This window comes from Mizuhopecten yessoensis, unplaced genomic scaffold (assembly GCF_002113885.1).
Source record: "Mizuhopecten yessoensis strain PY_sf001 unplaced genomic scaffold, ASM211388v2 scaffold10401, whole genome shotgun sequence".
Classification (NCBI taxonomy): domain Eukaryota; kingdom Metazoa; phylum Mollusca; class Bivalvia; order Pectinida; family Pectinidae; genus Mizuhopecten; species Mizuhopecten yessoensis.
Window position 1 is genome coordinate 503,686 of NW_018408528.1, and position 16,986 is coordinate 520,671.

The 16,986-nt window shown below is 34.2% G+C and overlaps 2 protein-coding genes across 5 annotated transcripts in view; one reads left to right on the forward strand and one right to left on the reverse strand.

Annotated features, from left to right (window-relative positions):
- LOC110460437 (RNA polymerase-associated protein CTR9 homolog) overlaps positions 1–16,986 on the reverse strand; it is a 51,435-nt gene that overhangs the window by 20,947 nt on the left and 13,502 nt on the right. For all 3 annotated transcript variants that reach the window (XM_021513327.1, XM_021513326.1, XM_021513328.1), the window contains 3 exons: positions 15,655–15,743; positions 15,133–15,318; positions 14,361–14,448 (listed from right to left, as the gene is read on the reverse strand). In XM_021513327.1, the coding sequence (XP_021369002.1) occupies positions 14,361–14,448; positions 15,133–15,318; positions 15,655–15,743 (363 nt within the window). The remainder of the gene's footprint in view (positions 1–14,360; positions 14,449–15,132; positions 15,319–15,654; positions 15,744–16,986) is intronic.
- LOC110460439 lies at positions 11,404–13,294 on the forward strand. 2 transcript variants are annotated; one of them, XM_021513330.1, is made up of 2 exons: positions 11,404–12,550; positions 12,603–13,294. In XM_021513330.1, exons 1-2 carry the CDS (start codon positions 11,492–11,494, stop codon positions 12,633–12,635), a joined length of 1,092 nt encoding a protein of 363 aa, XP_021369005.1. In that variant the 5' UTR covers positions 11,404–11,491; the 3' UTR covers positions 12,636–13,294. The 2 variants fall into 2 exon arrangements, with proteins under 2 accessions (XP_021369005.1, XP_021369004.1); XM_021513329.1 differs by having other exon boundaries at positions 11,404–13,294.

The following is a 16,986-nucleotide window of genomic DNA, read 5'->3' on the forward strand; positions in this document are numbered from 1 at the left end:
GCCGAACACCAGGGATACACACCAGCGAGTGACCGCAGCAGCAGCCCCTAACACTAACGTTACCTCGTTCTACAGTAAAAGTACACCAAAACATCCCCATGAGGATATCTACAACGTGGACATTAGAATGCAGGAACAGCCATACATAATGCCAACAAAAAGTGCTGCTTGTGACAGACCAAGTGTGTTCCAGATGTCCAACCCCGGACATGGTGACCGGACTAATGTGTTCCAATTATCCAGCCATGTCAGGAAACAGGAACGCAAGATGAAGAAGATGTTGCAAGAATTACAAAAAACAGACATTACTAAGGCAACACAATTACTGGAATTTTTCCAATTCAATATGGCTGTATTACAGCAACAATATGACCGATACAGAAAGGATGGATGTGACATCACAGGTCAAAGGTTAACACAGGGCGACTTTGATTTCCAGGTCCAGCGTATCATACAACAGGTTCATCAGAAGATCAGTGTTAGTGGCTACAGACAACTGGACAGTCACAAGCCTACGGGTGGTGGGGAGGTCCGAAAGACACGCCTCCTGCCCAAACATGCGGTCAAGACATTGGATACATGGTTCGAAGAGAACCTAAGTAACCCCTATCCGTCTCGGGACCAGACACTACATATAGCCCTGGACTGTGGTCTGTCAATAGAACAGGTACGAAAGTGGTTCGCAAACAAACGCAATCGGTCTCGGAATAACAAACTCTACAAGTAAACAGTGTATTAACTGGTTTTAATATCAGTTCATTTTTTAGTTAAACCATAAGCCCTACAGGTAAATGTCATTTTCATACTAGATTGTCAATTAATTTCATAATTCTTTGTATTCATTTTTCATACCCAGGTAAATGATTCTACGTGTCACATTATAAATTAGTAAATCAACATGGTTTTATCTTGTTTTTACACAATAAAGAAATTACATCTTTTACCATTTTTAAATTCAATTTTGTTTTAAATGTTGTTGAGAAGTGTCAACATATAACAAAGATTACAGTGCCCTGGTCATAAACTCCTGATTCCATTCATCTATAGCATTATTAACAAATAACAAGGTCAAATCAAGCTACTTTCATCTATATCTCATTTTGAATGTCATGTTTGTAATGTAGGATTTTTGTAGGTATTTATAAATAAAAGCTGAAAAATTCAATGATGACAAGTATTAAGTTTACAAAACTACATTAAGAAAAGATAAAGCAAGGAAATGGCAGAGCAGTTCCCACTTGACGACATTTCAATCTTTTGCTTACAAAAGGGATTGAACTATGGAATTGGAATTCTACCTGTTTTTTTAATTAACAAATCTTCTGCATAGATTTCACTCCATACACAATACCTGGAATCCTCCCATAAATAAGTATGTTCATACTTATTCTTTCAGCATTTTTTTTTTTATTATAGGGCATATAATGGGATCAATAATGAACTGATGTTACAAGTTTGCAAATAACAATTTTATTTATAGTAATGCTTGTTTCAAGACATATAAATAAATCTTCAAAAGGATTTTTTTTCAAACTAAATTGCATTTTTTTCTGTTGAAATTATTTGATTTGCGATGATTTTCAAATCTAGAACAAAATGATAATTATTTAATTTTAATTCTAACTAGACAACAGCTGTACATGTTATCAACACGTCTCAGATAAACTTCTGTTTATTGCAAACCCAATAAATTACACTAAATTATTCATTGTTCCTCTACTATGAGATCCAACAGTTTTAAATGGGAAACACATCAAGTAAACAATTACGCTATGAAATGACTGAAACAATAGGAAAGATATATATATATAGTATTACTGTACTACCGTCTCTGTCAGATCTTCTAATATTAATGATTTTTAATAAAAGTAGAAACGATTTTTGTAAATATTTTTTATGTTTTAACTTGCCAGCTCCACACAAAATGAATTACCAAAGTTTGAATTTAATACTTTCAAACATGTTAAATGTAAGTAAATTAAACATTTTGCAGGTCAAATATTCCTCACTTTCAATTTTCTATGGGTAGCTATTCTTGGACTAGTCACAGAGCAAATAATAAACTTCACGATTGCTTATGTCATTAGTGTGAATATATTAATATCTTTTGTGTCGAGTGCATTATCTATAAATTTCTAAACTCATAATACTGCTTAGAAGCTTGGTTTTTACCTCCAAAACTTTGCAAGTGATAAAAGAAAGTTATTTTGATCCCAGATATGTCATAACAATTCATTAGGCTTTAAATTGGTTTTTGATAATTGTTGTTCAATCATTTTTTTTTTAAATTAATTATTTTGACCTGATGTAGCAGATGCTGTTTAAATTTCTGGCACCCCCACCCCCACAAAAGTACAACAGATAGAGCACCCAACTTAAAGTTATAACAATGTTAATTGGGCTTATTAATGGTTATAGTACTGGTCTGGAAAACCATCCCTAACAAGACAATGTAATGCTAAATGTTACCATTGGATAGGTAATTTAAGCCACTAGAATACCTATGTATTACTAGTTAACTCATTCACCCCTGAAATTTCATAATGAACTATTCCGACCTTTGAATTGGAAGAGTTCAAATGTGTCTTCAGGGGTGAATGAGTTAATTACTTATAATTATCATTATAATAAATAATGAGTAACAATTGTTTCCTTATTGTCTTGGTTGCTAACTACATCTCAAAATTCACTAATTAAAAACTAAATCATGAGCAACAAGACCACCCCAAGGGTTTTCTTCTTTTTGTGTTTACAAGTTTGTAAATAACACTTTTTTAAGGGTAATGTGCTCAACAAATTGTATCATTCTTCCATACTTTCAAAACAAATTAAGTAATTGTCAAGATGAAAATGTTCAAGCAGAGTTGTAAAAGTTTTCAGTGGCCATTGACTTTTATTTGATTTGCGACCATTTTCAATCAACGTTATTTATTTAATTTCAATAATTATGAAAATATATATGATTCCAATGTTCTTAAGTTAAATACAGAGTTCACTTATTGACAATTATATCAAACCAAATAAATTGTGAGTAACAAGAACAGGAGGATTTTCTCATCTTTGTGTTACAAACGGCAATCATTTGAATCACCAGTTTAGACTTTGGAGTTCATTTCTGGTATGATGGCAGTTTCCTCCATATATTAAAGAGAAATGCTAATTATTCAAATGTCTTAAAATTAGATAGAGAAAATTAAACAGAGAGAGGAAAATTGATTTTCCTTTTACGTTTTCAAATCTTTATGAAAACTACGAAAGGGGAAGTTTCTGTTCTTACTGCTTTTGTGCAGTGGACTTGATACTGGAAAACTTTCGCTCTGTCAAATATCCGCCCTTTGACAGTAAAATCCATTTTTGCCATATTGCCCTTCACATTAAATTACTATGTATATTATGTTGTTTACAAATGTTGGCTGTAATGATAAATTAGCCTTAATAAAGGAAGGCAAAACAGGCGAAAATTAAACTGCCAGGAACATTTCCCAGCCTACAGTATTCTCATTGCTGGTACAATGTCAGTATTTTGATGTGTCAATTTATGTTTACACATTACCTTCCTGATGTAGTTAATATAAAACTAGTGAAAATTTCCACAGCAAAAAAAAACCAGTATGAAAATTGCCACTAATTGAACAATGACATCAAGAACAATCACAAAAATGTATTTCTACAAAATATTTAAATGATATAGTATTCCTGAGGGTTATAAGATTAGAACATCGACACAATATTTACAAGTCAACATACTAGTTCAGTGCAAGTGAAGAGAATTTTTGTAGAGCTGTTTTTGTGTTAAAAACATGTTTTCTAAACAAAAACAAAAATGTCACCAAAAAATCCCAGAAAGATAGAATGTATTGCAAAAAAATGCTACATAGTAAGAAATCTGTGACAAAGGATTTTTTTTTTTATAGTTTATGAAAATATTAGATGGAAAAATTAGTGAAAAAGTTTTCATTAGTTTAAAGCATATTTATTGAAAATTGGTTTCTATTTTTGTCTCCCATGTCAGTTATTTCATCGCAGTACATTGTATTAAGTACCCCGTAAAGTACATTGTATTAAGTACCCCGTAAAGTACATTGTATTAAGTACCCTGTGAAGTACATTGTATTAAGTACCCCGTAAAGTACATTGTATTAAGTACCCCGTAAAGTACATTGTATTAAGTACCCCGTAAAGAACATTGTATTAAGTACCCTGTGAAGTACATTATATTAAGTACCCCGTGAAGTACATTGTATTAAGTACCCTGTGAAGTACATTATATAAGTACCCTGTGAAGTACATTATATTAAGTACCCTGTGAAGTACATTATATTAAGTACCCTGTGTTTCTTCTTTTTATTTTGGTAATTTCAGATGTATTGATAACCTTGTTTATCGCTAAATATCTTTACAGTAACAACTTAAAAAATCCTCATCAACAAATAACATTCATTCCATTTCTTCAAATAGGAAAACATTTATATTGATTTGATAAAACAATGTTCTAATATTTGATCCTCTAATATTTTATGTCAGTTACTATAATTATATTTTTCTTACATATTTCACTCTTGTTCAGATTATTAGCTTTATTTTGTAATCTTGGCTTCCTGAGATTAACATTGAATATGAAAATATATATCCGTTTTACATTTGGGACAGAAAAACAACCATTTGCTTGAACAGGCCCCCAAGAATTTTGTCTAAGAACATCAGCTCTGAGGATAATGTATGAATTGCTGTATAGCTATAGCATTGGGAGACTGATTATTATCTGTTAAATTTGGGAACCTATACAAATATTATATTCAGCTAAGTTCTGTTATATACATTTCTAGGTAATCTGAATACCTGTATAAACCTGGTATTCAACGAGGTTCTGCAGGACCACATAAAGTGAACCTGTACAATCTGGAAACCTGTATAAAACATACCTTCAACTAGATTCCATCGTATACAGTTCGATGTAAACTTAGCCATTAAAATTTTCACAACTTAAGCATTGTTCCCATCAGTGAATTTGTGAAGAAAGTTCAATATTCAACTGCAAGCTTACCAAACATGTACAACGCAGGACTATTGTAATGAAAATGATAAGGATTAGGGAGGTTGAGATTAAATTCATATCATATTTCATTTTCAAGAACACATTTATTTCAAGTACTGGTGGCTTACTTTGGCATAACTACCATTTATCCAATTTACCAAATAAAAAATTTGAACAATCTGTTGGTGTCAGGCAATGATAGGACTTAAACATGGTTAACTTGAACATCCACTGGGTCGCGGGTTTGATGACTATGTGGAGCAGTCACCAGGTACTGGCCACATGTTTTCTCCGGGCACTCCAGTCCCCTTGACCACTTGGCTTGTTCCTTGACCCCTCAACAACATCATTAACACAATCTAAGATTTCTTAGCAGTCACTAAACTTCACTGATACCATGTATACAGAGAAAAGCAAAACCAGGATTAAAATCTCCAGCACTGAGCAGGGACCTAAATCTCCAATAGTAATGGTCCTTTGGGCAAGTGGATTCGAAAAAGAACTTGCCTGGAGGTGAAATATACTGGTCAAAAACTATACATACTGCCATTAGTTTGTTTAATACCTTAGTCTTGTAACAGAAACATAGCTATTTTGCTTGTCTAATGTTTATTTATAAGTAATAAAACAGTACGCTGTCAATATGATGATATTCTATACAAAACTTTGCAATGGGACATGTGTTAACTACACAACGGGATAAAAACCTCCATCGGAGTCCAGCACTGAGATACTGCTATATTAATTACACATTAGGATAAAAACTTAACTTCACATCAGGATGAAAACAACCAACATAGGGATACTGCTATATTTACTACACATCAGGACAAAAACCTCCAACGGAGTCCAGCATTGAGATACTGCTATATTTATTACACATCAGGATAAAAACTTACTTCACATCAGGTTGAAAAAAACGAACATAGGGATACTGCTATATTTACTATACATCAGGATAAAAACCTCCAATGGAGTCCAGCACTGAGATACTGCTATATTTACTATACATCAGGATAAAAACCTCCAATGGAGTCCAGCACTGGGATACAAATGTGTTTACAACACATCAGGATAAAGACCTCAGATTTTTTTTTATTGGCCCAATTTGTCTATCATATGGTTGTTTGGAAGAAAGCATAAAACATTTCAATTCAAGATATTTTATTGTTTTCCAAAAGGATTTTTGACAACAGGCTAAAGCCTATATAAGTCTTCTCCAATTCCCATTACAGCATGTGATATCAAAAATGTACTATTTAAGAGTTTGAATAATTCTTGGAATAATGATTATTAAATTTAAGTTTGAAGAACTGTAACCACAGCTCACAACGATAAACACACATGATATACTTACACACATACATCTCTCTCACAACTCGAAATAGACACACATACAAATATAACGACTGTCAGTGTAAACACTCAAATGTAAGTAATAAATTATGCGCATAAAGTACATTAATAGGTAAAACTGGATTAACAATAGGAGGTTACGTAGGTGAAATTAGAAAATGTTGTAAAATGTACGAAGAGTCAGACTTACTAAAGTAATAACTACATCAGCCTTTCAGTACTAAGGATGTACAACGCTTATCATAATTAAGATTATTTACCCCATTTCTAAGCTGGCATAAAATAACATTAAGTTTACGAGACTGGCAATTTTATATATATCAATTACATCATCATCGTAGGAGGATGACATCTTATTTGATTTACGTTTAAAAGTAGACAAAGAGAGTGATTCAGTTATTTCCTTATTTAACCGATTCCATTTATTCATTGTGCAAGAGAAAAAGACTATTTTGAAAGATATTTCTTCTAGCAAATGGTATTTTAAAGTATCTTCGATCTCCTAAATTATAAGTATCATTTTGATTTGAATTAATAAATGGTTCAATTATTCCATAAAGATAATAAGGAGATAATATGGTTAATAGTTTTGTACATCAGTATGAGTCTGTGATTGCTTCTTCTAACTTGTAATTTGTCAAATTTCGTTTCATTATATAGTTTGTTATGTGATGTACTTTTACGCAGGCTAGTAATTAGTCTTATAGCTTCTAATTGAATATTTTCAATTTCATCAATTTGATTTAAAGAAAGTTATTCCAAACAATGCCAGCCTATTCTAATATAGGTCTATCAAAAAGATTTATACATTATTTCTAGAGTTTTTCTAATATAGGTCTAATAAAAGATTCAACTTTAAATTTTAACATTCGGAGAATATTCAATCTTGCATATGCTTTTTCACAAATCAGATTGATCTGTTCCATGTTCTGTATTAATTAAAATTTAGACCTAAGTGCTTATGAGATTCACTGTTGGTTATGATGTGATTATTAAAAGTGATAGGTGGATGGTGAATAATTCTTTTGGAAACGGTAAACCCTACTGATTTTTTAGACTTAAAATTAATTGGCCATTCATTAGCCCAATTATTAATTGATTCAAGATCATCATTTAAAATTTCACTAGCTGATAGTGGATCATTATCTACAATTAAATAAAGAAATGTATCATATGCAAAAAGGTTTATATTAGAAGTAACTTCACAAGTAATATCATTTATGAATAAAAGAAAAAAAAGGACCTAAAACTGAACCTTGGGGAACACCAGCTGTAATATATATCAGACTAGAGCTGTAACCTTCAAATATTACTTTTTGCAATCTATTAGTTAGTCAATTTTCAAACCAATTATATATATTACCAGAGATAGCATATTTGTTTATAAAACAACCCTCTATGCCAAACCCAGACATTTCTTGATACTGTAGTAAAGTGTGACTTTTACAATATCTTATTTACATATGCATTGTACATGTATAAATGAATTAGATAAATCAGTTTATGAGTATATGTGCGATTGTTATTTAGCATACATATTAACCAATTCTTATTTTTCATGTCTGAATATTTGGTGCTTAGCACAGAGCCATTTCATCATCATACTTTTTATATATACATATAGTATATGTTTTTATTACTGGTTTGTATACTTTTCTTGTTTTTTAGTTCCATGATTGATTTTCCCCAAGCTATGTGATTCTAATTTAATTACATCTGTTATCCACTTCATTTTATTTATTCCGTAAGCTTTTTGGCTTACAAGATACAGGACATATTTCACGAAATAAATGAACTACAGTTGGTACAAAGTTTATGCAGTTGTACAGTTGACAATTTGGTATATGCACACACATACACACGCAAACAGGCACGGACACAAGTGATGTATGTACACACGCATACACACACACATGATATATATAGAATACAAGTCCAGCACGGAGATATACCTATGTGTTTACAGTGATTCAGAAAAATCTAGCACCTTTACATCAATCATATATCACTGATGTGTATGTTTCAGTAGGTTGATGCACTTTTCCAAATAATGATGCAGGATTTTCTTAACCTACATTGACAGTTTGCACTAATATGTTAAGTTTTGAGAACATATCTCCTATGGTATAAACATTTTCAGATGACTGACTCTCGCTTTTTCTACTGCAAAAAAAATGAAAATATTTATATCTTGTTATTCCCAACAATTAAATCAGTTTCAATTTCCTAACACTTTATTGTAAATACAGTAATAAATACAGTATAACAGTACAGAGTTGAGAATGAAGAACTGGTATAAACAAAAGGATAAGAGAACAGTCTAAGTCTATATCAGTCTTCTCCTCAAATCTCATATAGTTGATCAACTACCAGACCAAACTAACAGAAGGGGGGAAATCACCACAACCCCAAATAAGTAATCAATAATAAATATTCTGGAGTTTTTTTCATGATTACTAGTATATTTGATGTATTACAGTATTTCCAAATCAATAAATCATTTTATAAAATCTACCAATTAAAGTGCTATCAAAAATCTCCTCTGGAAAAATAAACAAATTTTGTCAAATTAATGTAAAATAAATATTAAAAAATTAGATCAAATTAATGTAAAATAAATATTAAAAAAATATATCAATGAAATAAAAAACATTTATTCTAAAATATTTAATAACATTTCATTAATATCAGGTTTGTCTGGCTTTAGTAATTCAATTAAAATATTGATAATCCTCCCACACTCTTACATTTACATCATAGTGATCAGAAATGAGTTGTAATTACTTAAGCAAACACTTTCACCAACTCAGGGATGGGTTGCTGGCTCTCTTTTGTCCCATATACCAGGTAATAATGATCGTGAGGGACGCAGATAATGGCTCTAATTAAACAGGCCAAGCAGTAATCAGGGTCTGGCCTAACTTAGATGTGTGGGTGTGGCCGTGTGTATACAGATGAAGCCAGTCACTAGCTCACATATATTGTACCAGTACTCAGAACCAATTATTCAATCCAGAAAAAAATCCTGCCTCATTGTTTTCATAGATTTGCAAATTGAACAAATTAAATATTTGTCCTCGTGTGTATACAGTAAAAACTTTTATGCAACTCACTATATGAATTTCTCCAGACTTCAATACCTACAGTGCCACTAAACCATTTCTCAATCTCAAAACAAATTTTTGTCTTCATAATTTTGCAAACTCAAGAGTTAATTGCTTATGATAGGATTGTTTTTATATATCACTTTATTCTATTATTCATACAGTAGCCATACTGTATCAAAAGTAATTTTAAGGTCTTTTAAATTAACAAAGCAGTTTGAAGTCTAGTTTGAGACCATTTTATTTCTAACATTGTTTCTAACAAGTTTCACTTTTAATAAGCTTACAAATATCATACATCACCTTTTAATTCCAACTTTACCTTAATTAAATAGGATTTTTAATTAAAAATATTTTTGAAAAATAAGTACATAGCAATTATTATTTATAAAGACAGGTAAACATTTGACATGAAGATCAGGTTATATGGTATTCTCTACACTATATTGTTTATAAGAATAAAACAATTGTCATTGGTAGAACGAAAGCAGCTAAAACTAATACTACAAATTACTACACTTCTGCATAAACCCTATTATACACACTTCACCTGTAATTTGTATTCACATATACTTCAACTTGCAATGATGTAAACGCTCTGGAATAAACATGCATGCAAGTGTTAAATTTGTGTACAAGTCTCTTTGAGAATGAACGAAGAATTAAATCTCTCACAAAAATACAATGACTTACAGTAGTAGTTCTGGTTCAATGCAAGTACATTTGTATCTAATTCGGCTGGAAATCTGATATTGAAGCAAATATGGAGTACCCTATGTTATGTAAGTTACTTATGACAATCCACTCACAAGTTATTCATGTACTTTTCAAATCATCATGTTGCAGATACTTTTTTCAGATTTATATATCTTACTATCAAAGAGAAATGACAACAAGTATTAGTCCTACCTACGGCCTGTTATGTCACCCATACTGTTTTGGGACACTTGACCTAAATTTTCCCTCAATCTTATGAGCCTTACAGAATTGATCTAAAAGTTTTTATTTATTAAGGCTCTCATGCAATCATGTAGCAATGCAGTCTTTTTTTTAAGTAAAATTATATTTTTATAACTGCTGTCCTTTACAAAAGGCACTTTCGGGGGAAATGTTAAGAGTACATCTTTTAGCTTAAATATCATCTGTTAAGTTACAATTATTCAACACAATTTCTTATATAGTCAGTAATACATAATTTTCATAAAACTGATTTGTTTCTGCCTTTTTTTTATTCACCTTTTCTTTCTGCTTTCCTTATACAAATGCAATGTAAATGTAAACCTTTGAAAATTGTATTAAAATGACAATCAATAATTGTTTGTGTGAAAGTGGAAGAAAGATAAGTGTGTGTGAGATTTTCTGCTATTACAGATTACATATGTGATACACATGAACATTAACTTTGCATTGTAAAAAAAACCTGAAAATAAATAAAAATAAAAATCTGTCTTTCTAAATGTGATTTTATAATAATTGTAAAACTAAAAGTGTCAACATTGACATTTATTTCAGAATATACACTGTTGGTGTTACTTGTTTACATTAAAACAACATCAGAGTGTCACACCATGGTGATTACACTCAGTAGCTCTAATCAAAACACATGTTATTAATGATCACCTGATCCAGATCAGACAAGTGTGACCACTAGGCCACACCCATCAACTCATCCCAGGGCCAATCAGGTGCCTAGCAGGGGGTCAGCTTGGGGGGAGGGGTCAAGGCAGGGAAACCATACACCTGACCTAAGAAGGATTTCTGTACATGAGAAATCAGCTGTTTTTAACTTAGCCAATCATATAATGTCATTTGGAAAGTGAAAAGTATTCACCTCTCCGGCCACTCAATACAAAAACCCTGACATTTTCATCAGGGTCATGTCACTTTCTTCTGACACTGCTTGAGTTAACTTCGACCTTTGCATCTTGAACCTCAGACATTTTGAGTCGAACTTGGACATTTTGAGTGACCAGTGCCTCAGAACTAGTGCTGCATCATGGATGCTTTCATTGAATCCCTCAATCAGCCATTATCTCCAGATGCTCTTGACCTTCCTGTGACCTTCAACATGTCACCTCATGACCTTCTGGATGAGGTTATCTCACAGACATTAAAAGATGAGCTGCCGGACCGTGAGTCTTTATCAGAGTATGAGTGTTCAGCCACACTGACAGATTATGGAAGTCCAACAGAATCATGTGTGTGGGGATCATTTAATGACAATAGTGCTAGTGATTTAAACTTTGACATTGAAAACTTTGCTACGAGTGTCGGGTCATCACCTACTGAAGTGCCCCCTGGTGAAACTGTTAACTTTAATGAGCAGACAACTCCAGCGAGAAACCTGAAGAATCTGTCGCTGACCTCGTGTGAGCCAGTCTACAACAGTCCTGGTATAGACAGTCGCTTTAATGACTCACTGACCGGACTGCTGGGCAGTCCACCACCAGACAGTCCCCTCGCCAACAATCCATTCTTCAGTGACCTTCAGGCCATCCTGGTCAACGACTGTCGTGAAGACATGCTGCCACAGTCGCTGCTAGCAACTATGACGACCCAACCACAATCCAATGTTTTTACTCGTGAGCAGGATCTACAGGAAAGTTTCAACCAACTGACAGACAGGTTTCCAGAGGATGTTAACCAGTTGTCTAGCTTCTACCGTTACCAGGCTGCTCTGGTGGAGACAGAACGTTTCCGCTCACTACATACACAGAAGTACGCCCCCGACTACCAGCGGTCACTCAACTTTCACTATGATTCCCAACTCCATCAGATCATGACACGAGTAGAACAGAGTCTGGCTTTGTTACAGGAGTCATCCACCAGCCCATGTTCCAGTCGGGTAATTAAGCCACGCCCCCTCTTGTCTAAGAAGTCAGTGAAAGTGATGGAGGATTGGTATAAAGATCATTTAGAGCATCCCTACCCGACCGGATCCACTGTGGAGTTACTCGCAGAAAGAGGTAGAATCAGCTGTGAGCAGGTGAAAAAGTGGTTCGCCAACAAGAGAAACAGGTCCAACAATACTCGCACACTCACAGAGATTGCCAAGGCTAAGAGGAAACGTCAGATGGCTGTTCTGTAAACTCACAGAGATGTCCAAGGCTAAGAGGAAACGTCAGATGGCTGTTCTGTAAACTCACCGAGATGTCCAAGGCTAAGAGGAAATGTCAGATGGCTGTTCTGTAAACTCACCGAGATTTCCAAGGCTAAGAGGAAACGTCAGATGGCTGCTCTGTAAACTCACCGAGATTTCCAAGGTTAAGAGAAATGCAGAGGGCTGCTCTGTAAACTCACCAAGATTTCCAAGGCTAAGAGAAATGTCAGAGGGCTGCTCTGTAAACTCACCGAGATTTCCAAGGCTAAGAGAAATGTCAGAGGGCTGCTCTGTAAACTCACCGAAATGTCAAAGGCTAAGAGAAACGTCAGATGGCTGCTCTGTAAACTCACCGAGATTTCCAAGACTAAGAGAAATGTCAGAGGGCTGCTCTGTAAAACCTTCTGGGACAATTCCAAAACTATAGGACTCTAACATTTGTGATCTACAATATGTGACTAGTTATTCATTGGAATGTTGCCAATTTAAAAGACTATACAACCAATACCATGGAAATCTACCTAAGACTAGTATAGAGCTCAGACTATATTACCAAGTGTATATAGGCTATCAAGAAAAAAAGTGCTATGTACATATCATTCTATAAACAGTGTTGATTACAACAAATTGTGCAAACACCAAAAATAACCACATTTGTGTCAAACAACATTGTTACTTTATTTTGTGTATAAATATTAAACCTTGAACTTTGATATGATTTTTTTTTTTTTTATTCATATATGAATTCCATGTATTGAAAATGTCAAGATACCTATTTCAATGGTAATGATATTTTTGTGCTTTTCACACATACATTTATTCATCAAGTGATTTTACAGATTTCAAACATATTATTTGAAAAGCAGTGATGCGCTAAAATAACATTCAACTATCAAAAGTATCTTAATATTGTTTTATTTGACATGCAAAGCATATCAGGTTTTCTGAGTAGTAAGAAAATCTTCCATCCTGCAAATATGGTCCCAAGTCAGAGGTTCTAAAAGTGGTGTGTCAAGTCTATATAGCATTTGTGGTTGATATAATCAGACTTAACTGAAAGTTTCAAATTCAGAAACAAATCTTATATCAATAACTATAATGGAGACTTTGGTCTTGAACTTGGGACCATGTTGAAACAAGAGGCCCAGAAAGTAGGTCAAGGTCATTTTAAAGAGGAAACTTTATAGCACTCTATCCCTGGTACCTACTGGCCAAATATCATGACCCTGGGCCTTATGGAACTTGAGAAGATTGTTAAAGCTTTTAATCAATGTTGTCTTTTGACCCCCAACTAGCACTTAAAGTTGACCTTTAACCTCATTACTGTGAATAAGAAAAAGATTTGCACTGCTGGTCTACATATATAACATACTCAAGTATTATGACTATAGTCCAAATGGTTCTTAGGATATTGTTGTTTGAAGGTTTTAACATATTTGACCCCTGTGACCTTGAAACTATGTCAAGGTCATTTTAATGAGAAAATTTTATAGCACTCCTTCCCAGGTACCTACTGGCCAAATATCATGACCCTAGGTCCTCCAGTTCTTCAAAAGAAGTCATTTAAAAGAAAAAGTTGACGGACGGACGACAGACGCCGCATTACGGCATAAGCTCACATGGCCATTTGGGCCAGGTGAGCTAAAAATTCTGAAAGTGATGCAATATCTAATGCATCCTAGTGTACCTGCATGGTAAACGAGTTGTTGGTGCAAAACCCATCAAGAATAATTTGCTAACATAAAAATAAAGAAAAGTGCCCTACCTATGCCATTTGCTGCCCAGATGTTGTGATCATCATTCCTCAGCACTTGTTTGTACATAGCCAGGGCCCTGTCCTGGTGACGCTTCTCCTACAAGGTCAATAGGTCACTCAGGTCAGTGTACTACTTCAGCATGGGTAGACACAACAACAATTTGTATTAAGGATTCTTGTCCCACTGCAATCTTGTTTTTTGTATATACAGTAACAACTGTAGCAAAGTTGGGCCAGGACCCTTTCTTTGACGTGGTAGCTCAGTCTGATAGAGCAACAGTAAACAACCTGAGGCCCAGGGTTCAAATTCTCGCCTAGCCCTGCTGTATTTTCACTCTCAGAAAAATGCAGATGATTATATCAATTTCACTTTTAATTATTTTTCTTTTGATAAAGTCCTGCAAGGTATAAATTTTTCAGAAACGATTTCTCAAAGCTATAGTCATGCAAGAAAAATCAGTTAAGTGTTTGGCAGTGGTACTGGGATCCTTAAAGGTCAATAGTTCACTCAGATCAGCAAATCACTACAACATGGTTAGATATAGTAATGTTGTTTAAGGTCAATAGGTCACTCATGTGGCCATAATGGATTTTGACGGTTACATGTTTGTTTTGTTATTCCACTTTGATTTGAACAGTTACAATATGTTATCGTTATTTCTCAGAAATGTTAAGCCTAAATGAGCTTTAATGGCTGTGGATATTTACATAATGTATCTTAAAATGTCCCAAAGATTAAGTTTTTGACAGACAGTACAAACAATCATCTTAATTCACTAACCTTGTCCTTGTCTCTCATTGGCTGATGGAGTGATGACAGCCACACGTTGCCAAGGGCAATCAGTGAGTAGGCGTCATTCTTGGTGTTGGGCCGACTGATGATGCGTTCAAACTTCTTCTGTCCAGGTCCCCACTCCTGCTTGGTCAAGTGCAAATTTCCAATCAATGACCAAGCATCTGGGTGATCCTGATCAAGTAGGAGCGTATTGACAATAAGCAGGCTTATTTTAACTTGGTTAATCCTAAATAAGTTTCACAGATGGAGAAGAGTTGTTTCTAATAATACCTAGGATTAATACTCAGACAGCTTTTGAGTGATGTAGCCTTGTTTTGGTCTAATTTTTAATTAATTGTGTTTTAAAAAAATCAGTTACAGAGAAGGAATAAATGGTATTTATCTACACATATGTGCTATTTAAATTACCAATATTTGGGAGTAAGAAACAAGCTGGTTCATATTTTCACAAAAAAATATGAAAAACTGACAGTAAAGCAGAAATAGAGGATTTGATAAAGACTGTACCTGGTTGATCTGCAATGCTTCTTTGAACCAATCAGAAGCTTCATAAATCTGGCCTCTGTTTCTGGCCATACAGCCCAATCGCAGATAGCCTGAATATCAAACACAACAGCATTATTTATTGTGTTGGGGATTTGTGTTGGGGATGGATGATCAGTGTGTATAATGTTGGAGGTGAATGATCACACAGTGTATAATGTTGGAGATGGATGATCATGCAGTGTATAATGTTGGAGGTGGATGATCACACAGTGTATAATGTTGGAGATGGATGATCACACAGTGTATAACATTGGAGATGGATGATCACACAGTGTGTAATGTTGGAGATGGATGATCACTGTGTATAATGTTGCAGATGGATGATCACACAGTGTACAATGTTGGAGATGGATGATCATGCAGTGTATAATGTTGGAGGTGGATGATCACACAGTGTATAATGTTGGAGATGGATGATCACACAGTGTACAATGTTGGAGATGGATGATCACACTGTGTATAATGTTGGAGATGGATGATTACACAGTGTATAATGTTGGAAATGGATGATCACACAGTGTATAATGTTGGAGATGGATGATCACACAGTGTATAATGTTGGAGATGGATGATCACACTGTATAATGTTGGCGGTGGATGATCACACTGTGTATAATGTTGGAGATGGATGATCACACACACTCATAGTTAAACTATTCTTTCCTTTTGGCTTTTAAATTCTGGGGAATTTTTACCCCCAATCGCCCTTCTTAAGTATTCTTACATTCATACAGTTTTATTACAATTTATCAATTAAGTTTTACTATGTTGTATCAGAATGTGCAGTTAAAATTTTGAAGTTAGGCTAGACTTCTCCTTGTACGAGTCAAGGGCTTCTCATGAGTCTTTCAGAGTCAAGCACTTCTCTACAAGTTAGAGTCAAGCTCTAGTCTGACCTTGTTCTATATCGCCTGCTTGTTGGTCTGGAGTCAAATCACTTCTTTAAGCAAGAGCTCAATCTTCTGAGTCAAGTGATTTCTCACAGATTCCATGTCAAGCTGAATATTACCATTATCATAGCTTCTCTGATTTTTCGAGTCACGTTGCTTCTCCAGGGTCTACCGAGTCAAGCTTACTTCTCATAAAGTCAGAGTCAAGCTGATTTAGCATGTTACTGCACAGTGCTTCTCTGTTTTTTCTCAGAGTCAAGCCTATTGTTATTTTGGTTAATGAGTGAGTAGCCCCATGTACGCCAAAGAAATAAGGTTTATATTTCGTTTGTGGTTTATAGTCTTCGGACTATCGTTAATAAACATTTTAACTGTTTCCTTGATTCTTTTAGTTATGTATAAA

What these genes read in the sequence shown, in the direction of transcription:
- LOC110460439 (XM_021513329.1), top strand. Translation starts at nt 11,492, where the DNA reads ATGGATGCTTTCATTGAATCCCTCAATCAGCCATTATCTCCAGATGCT.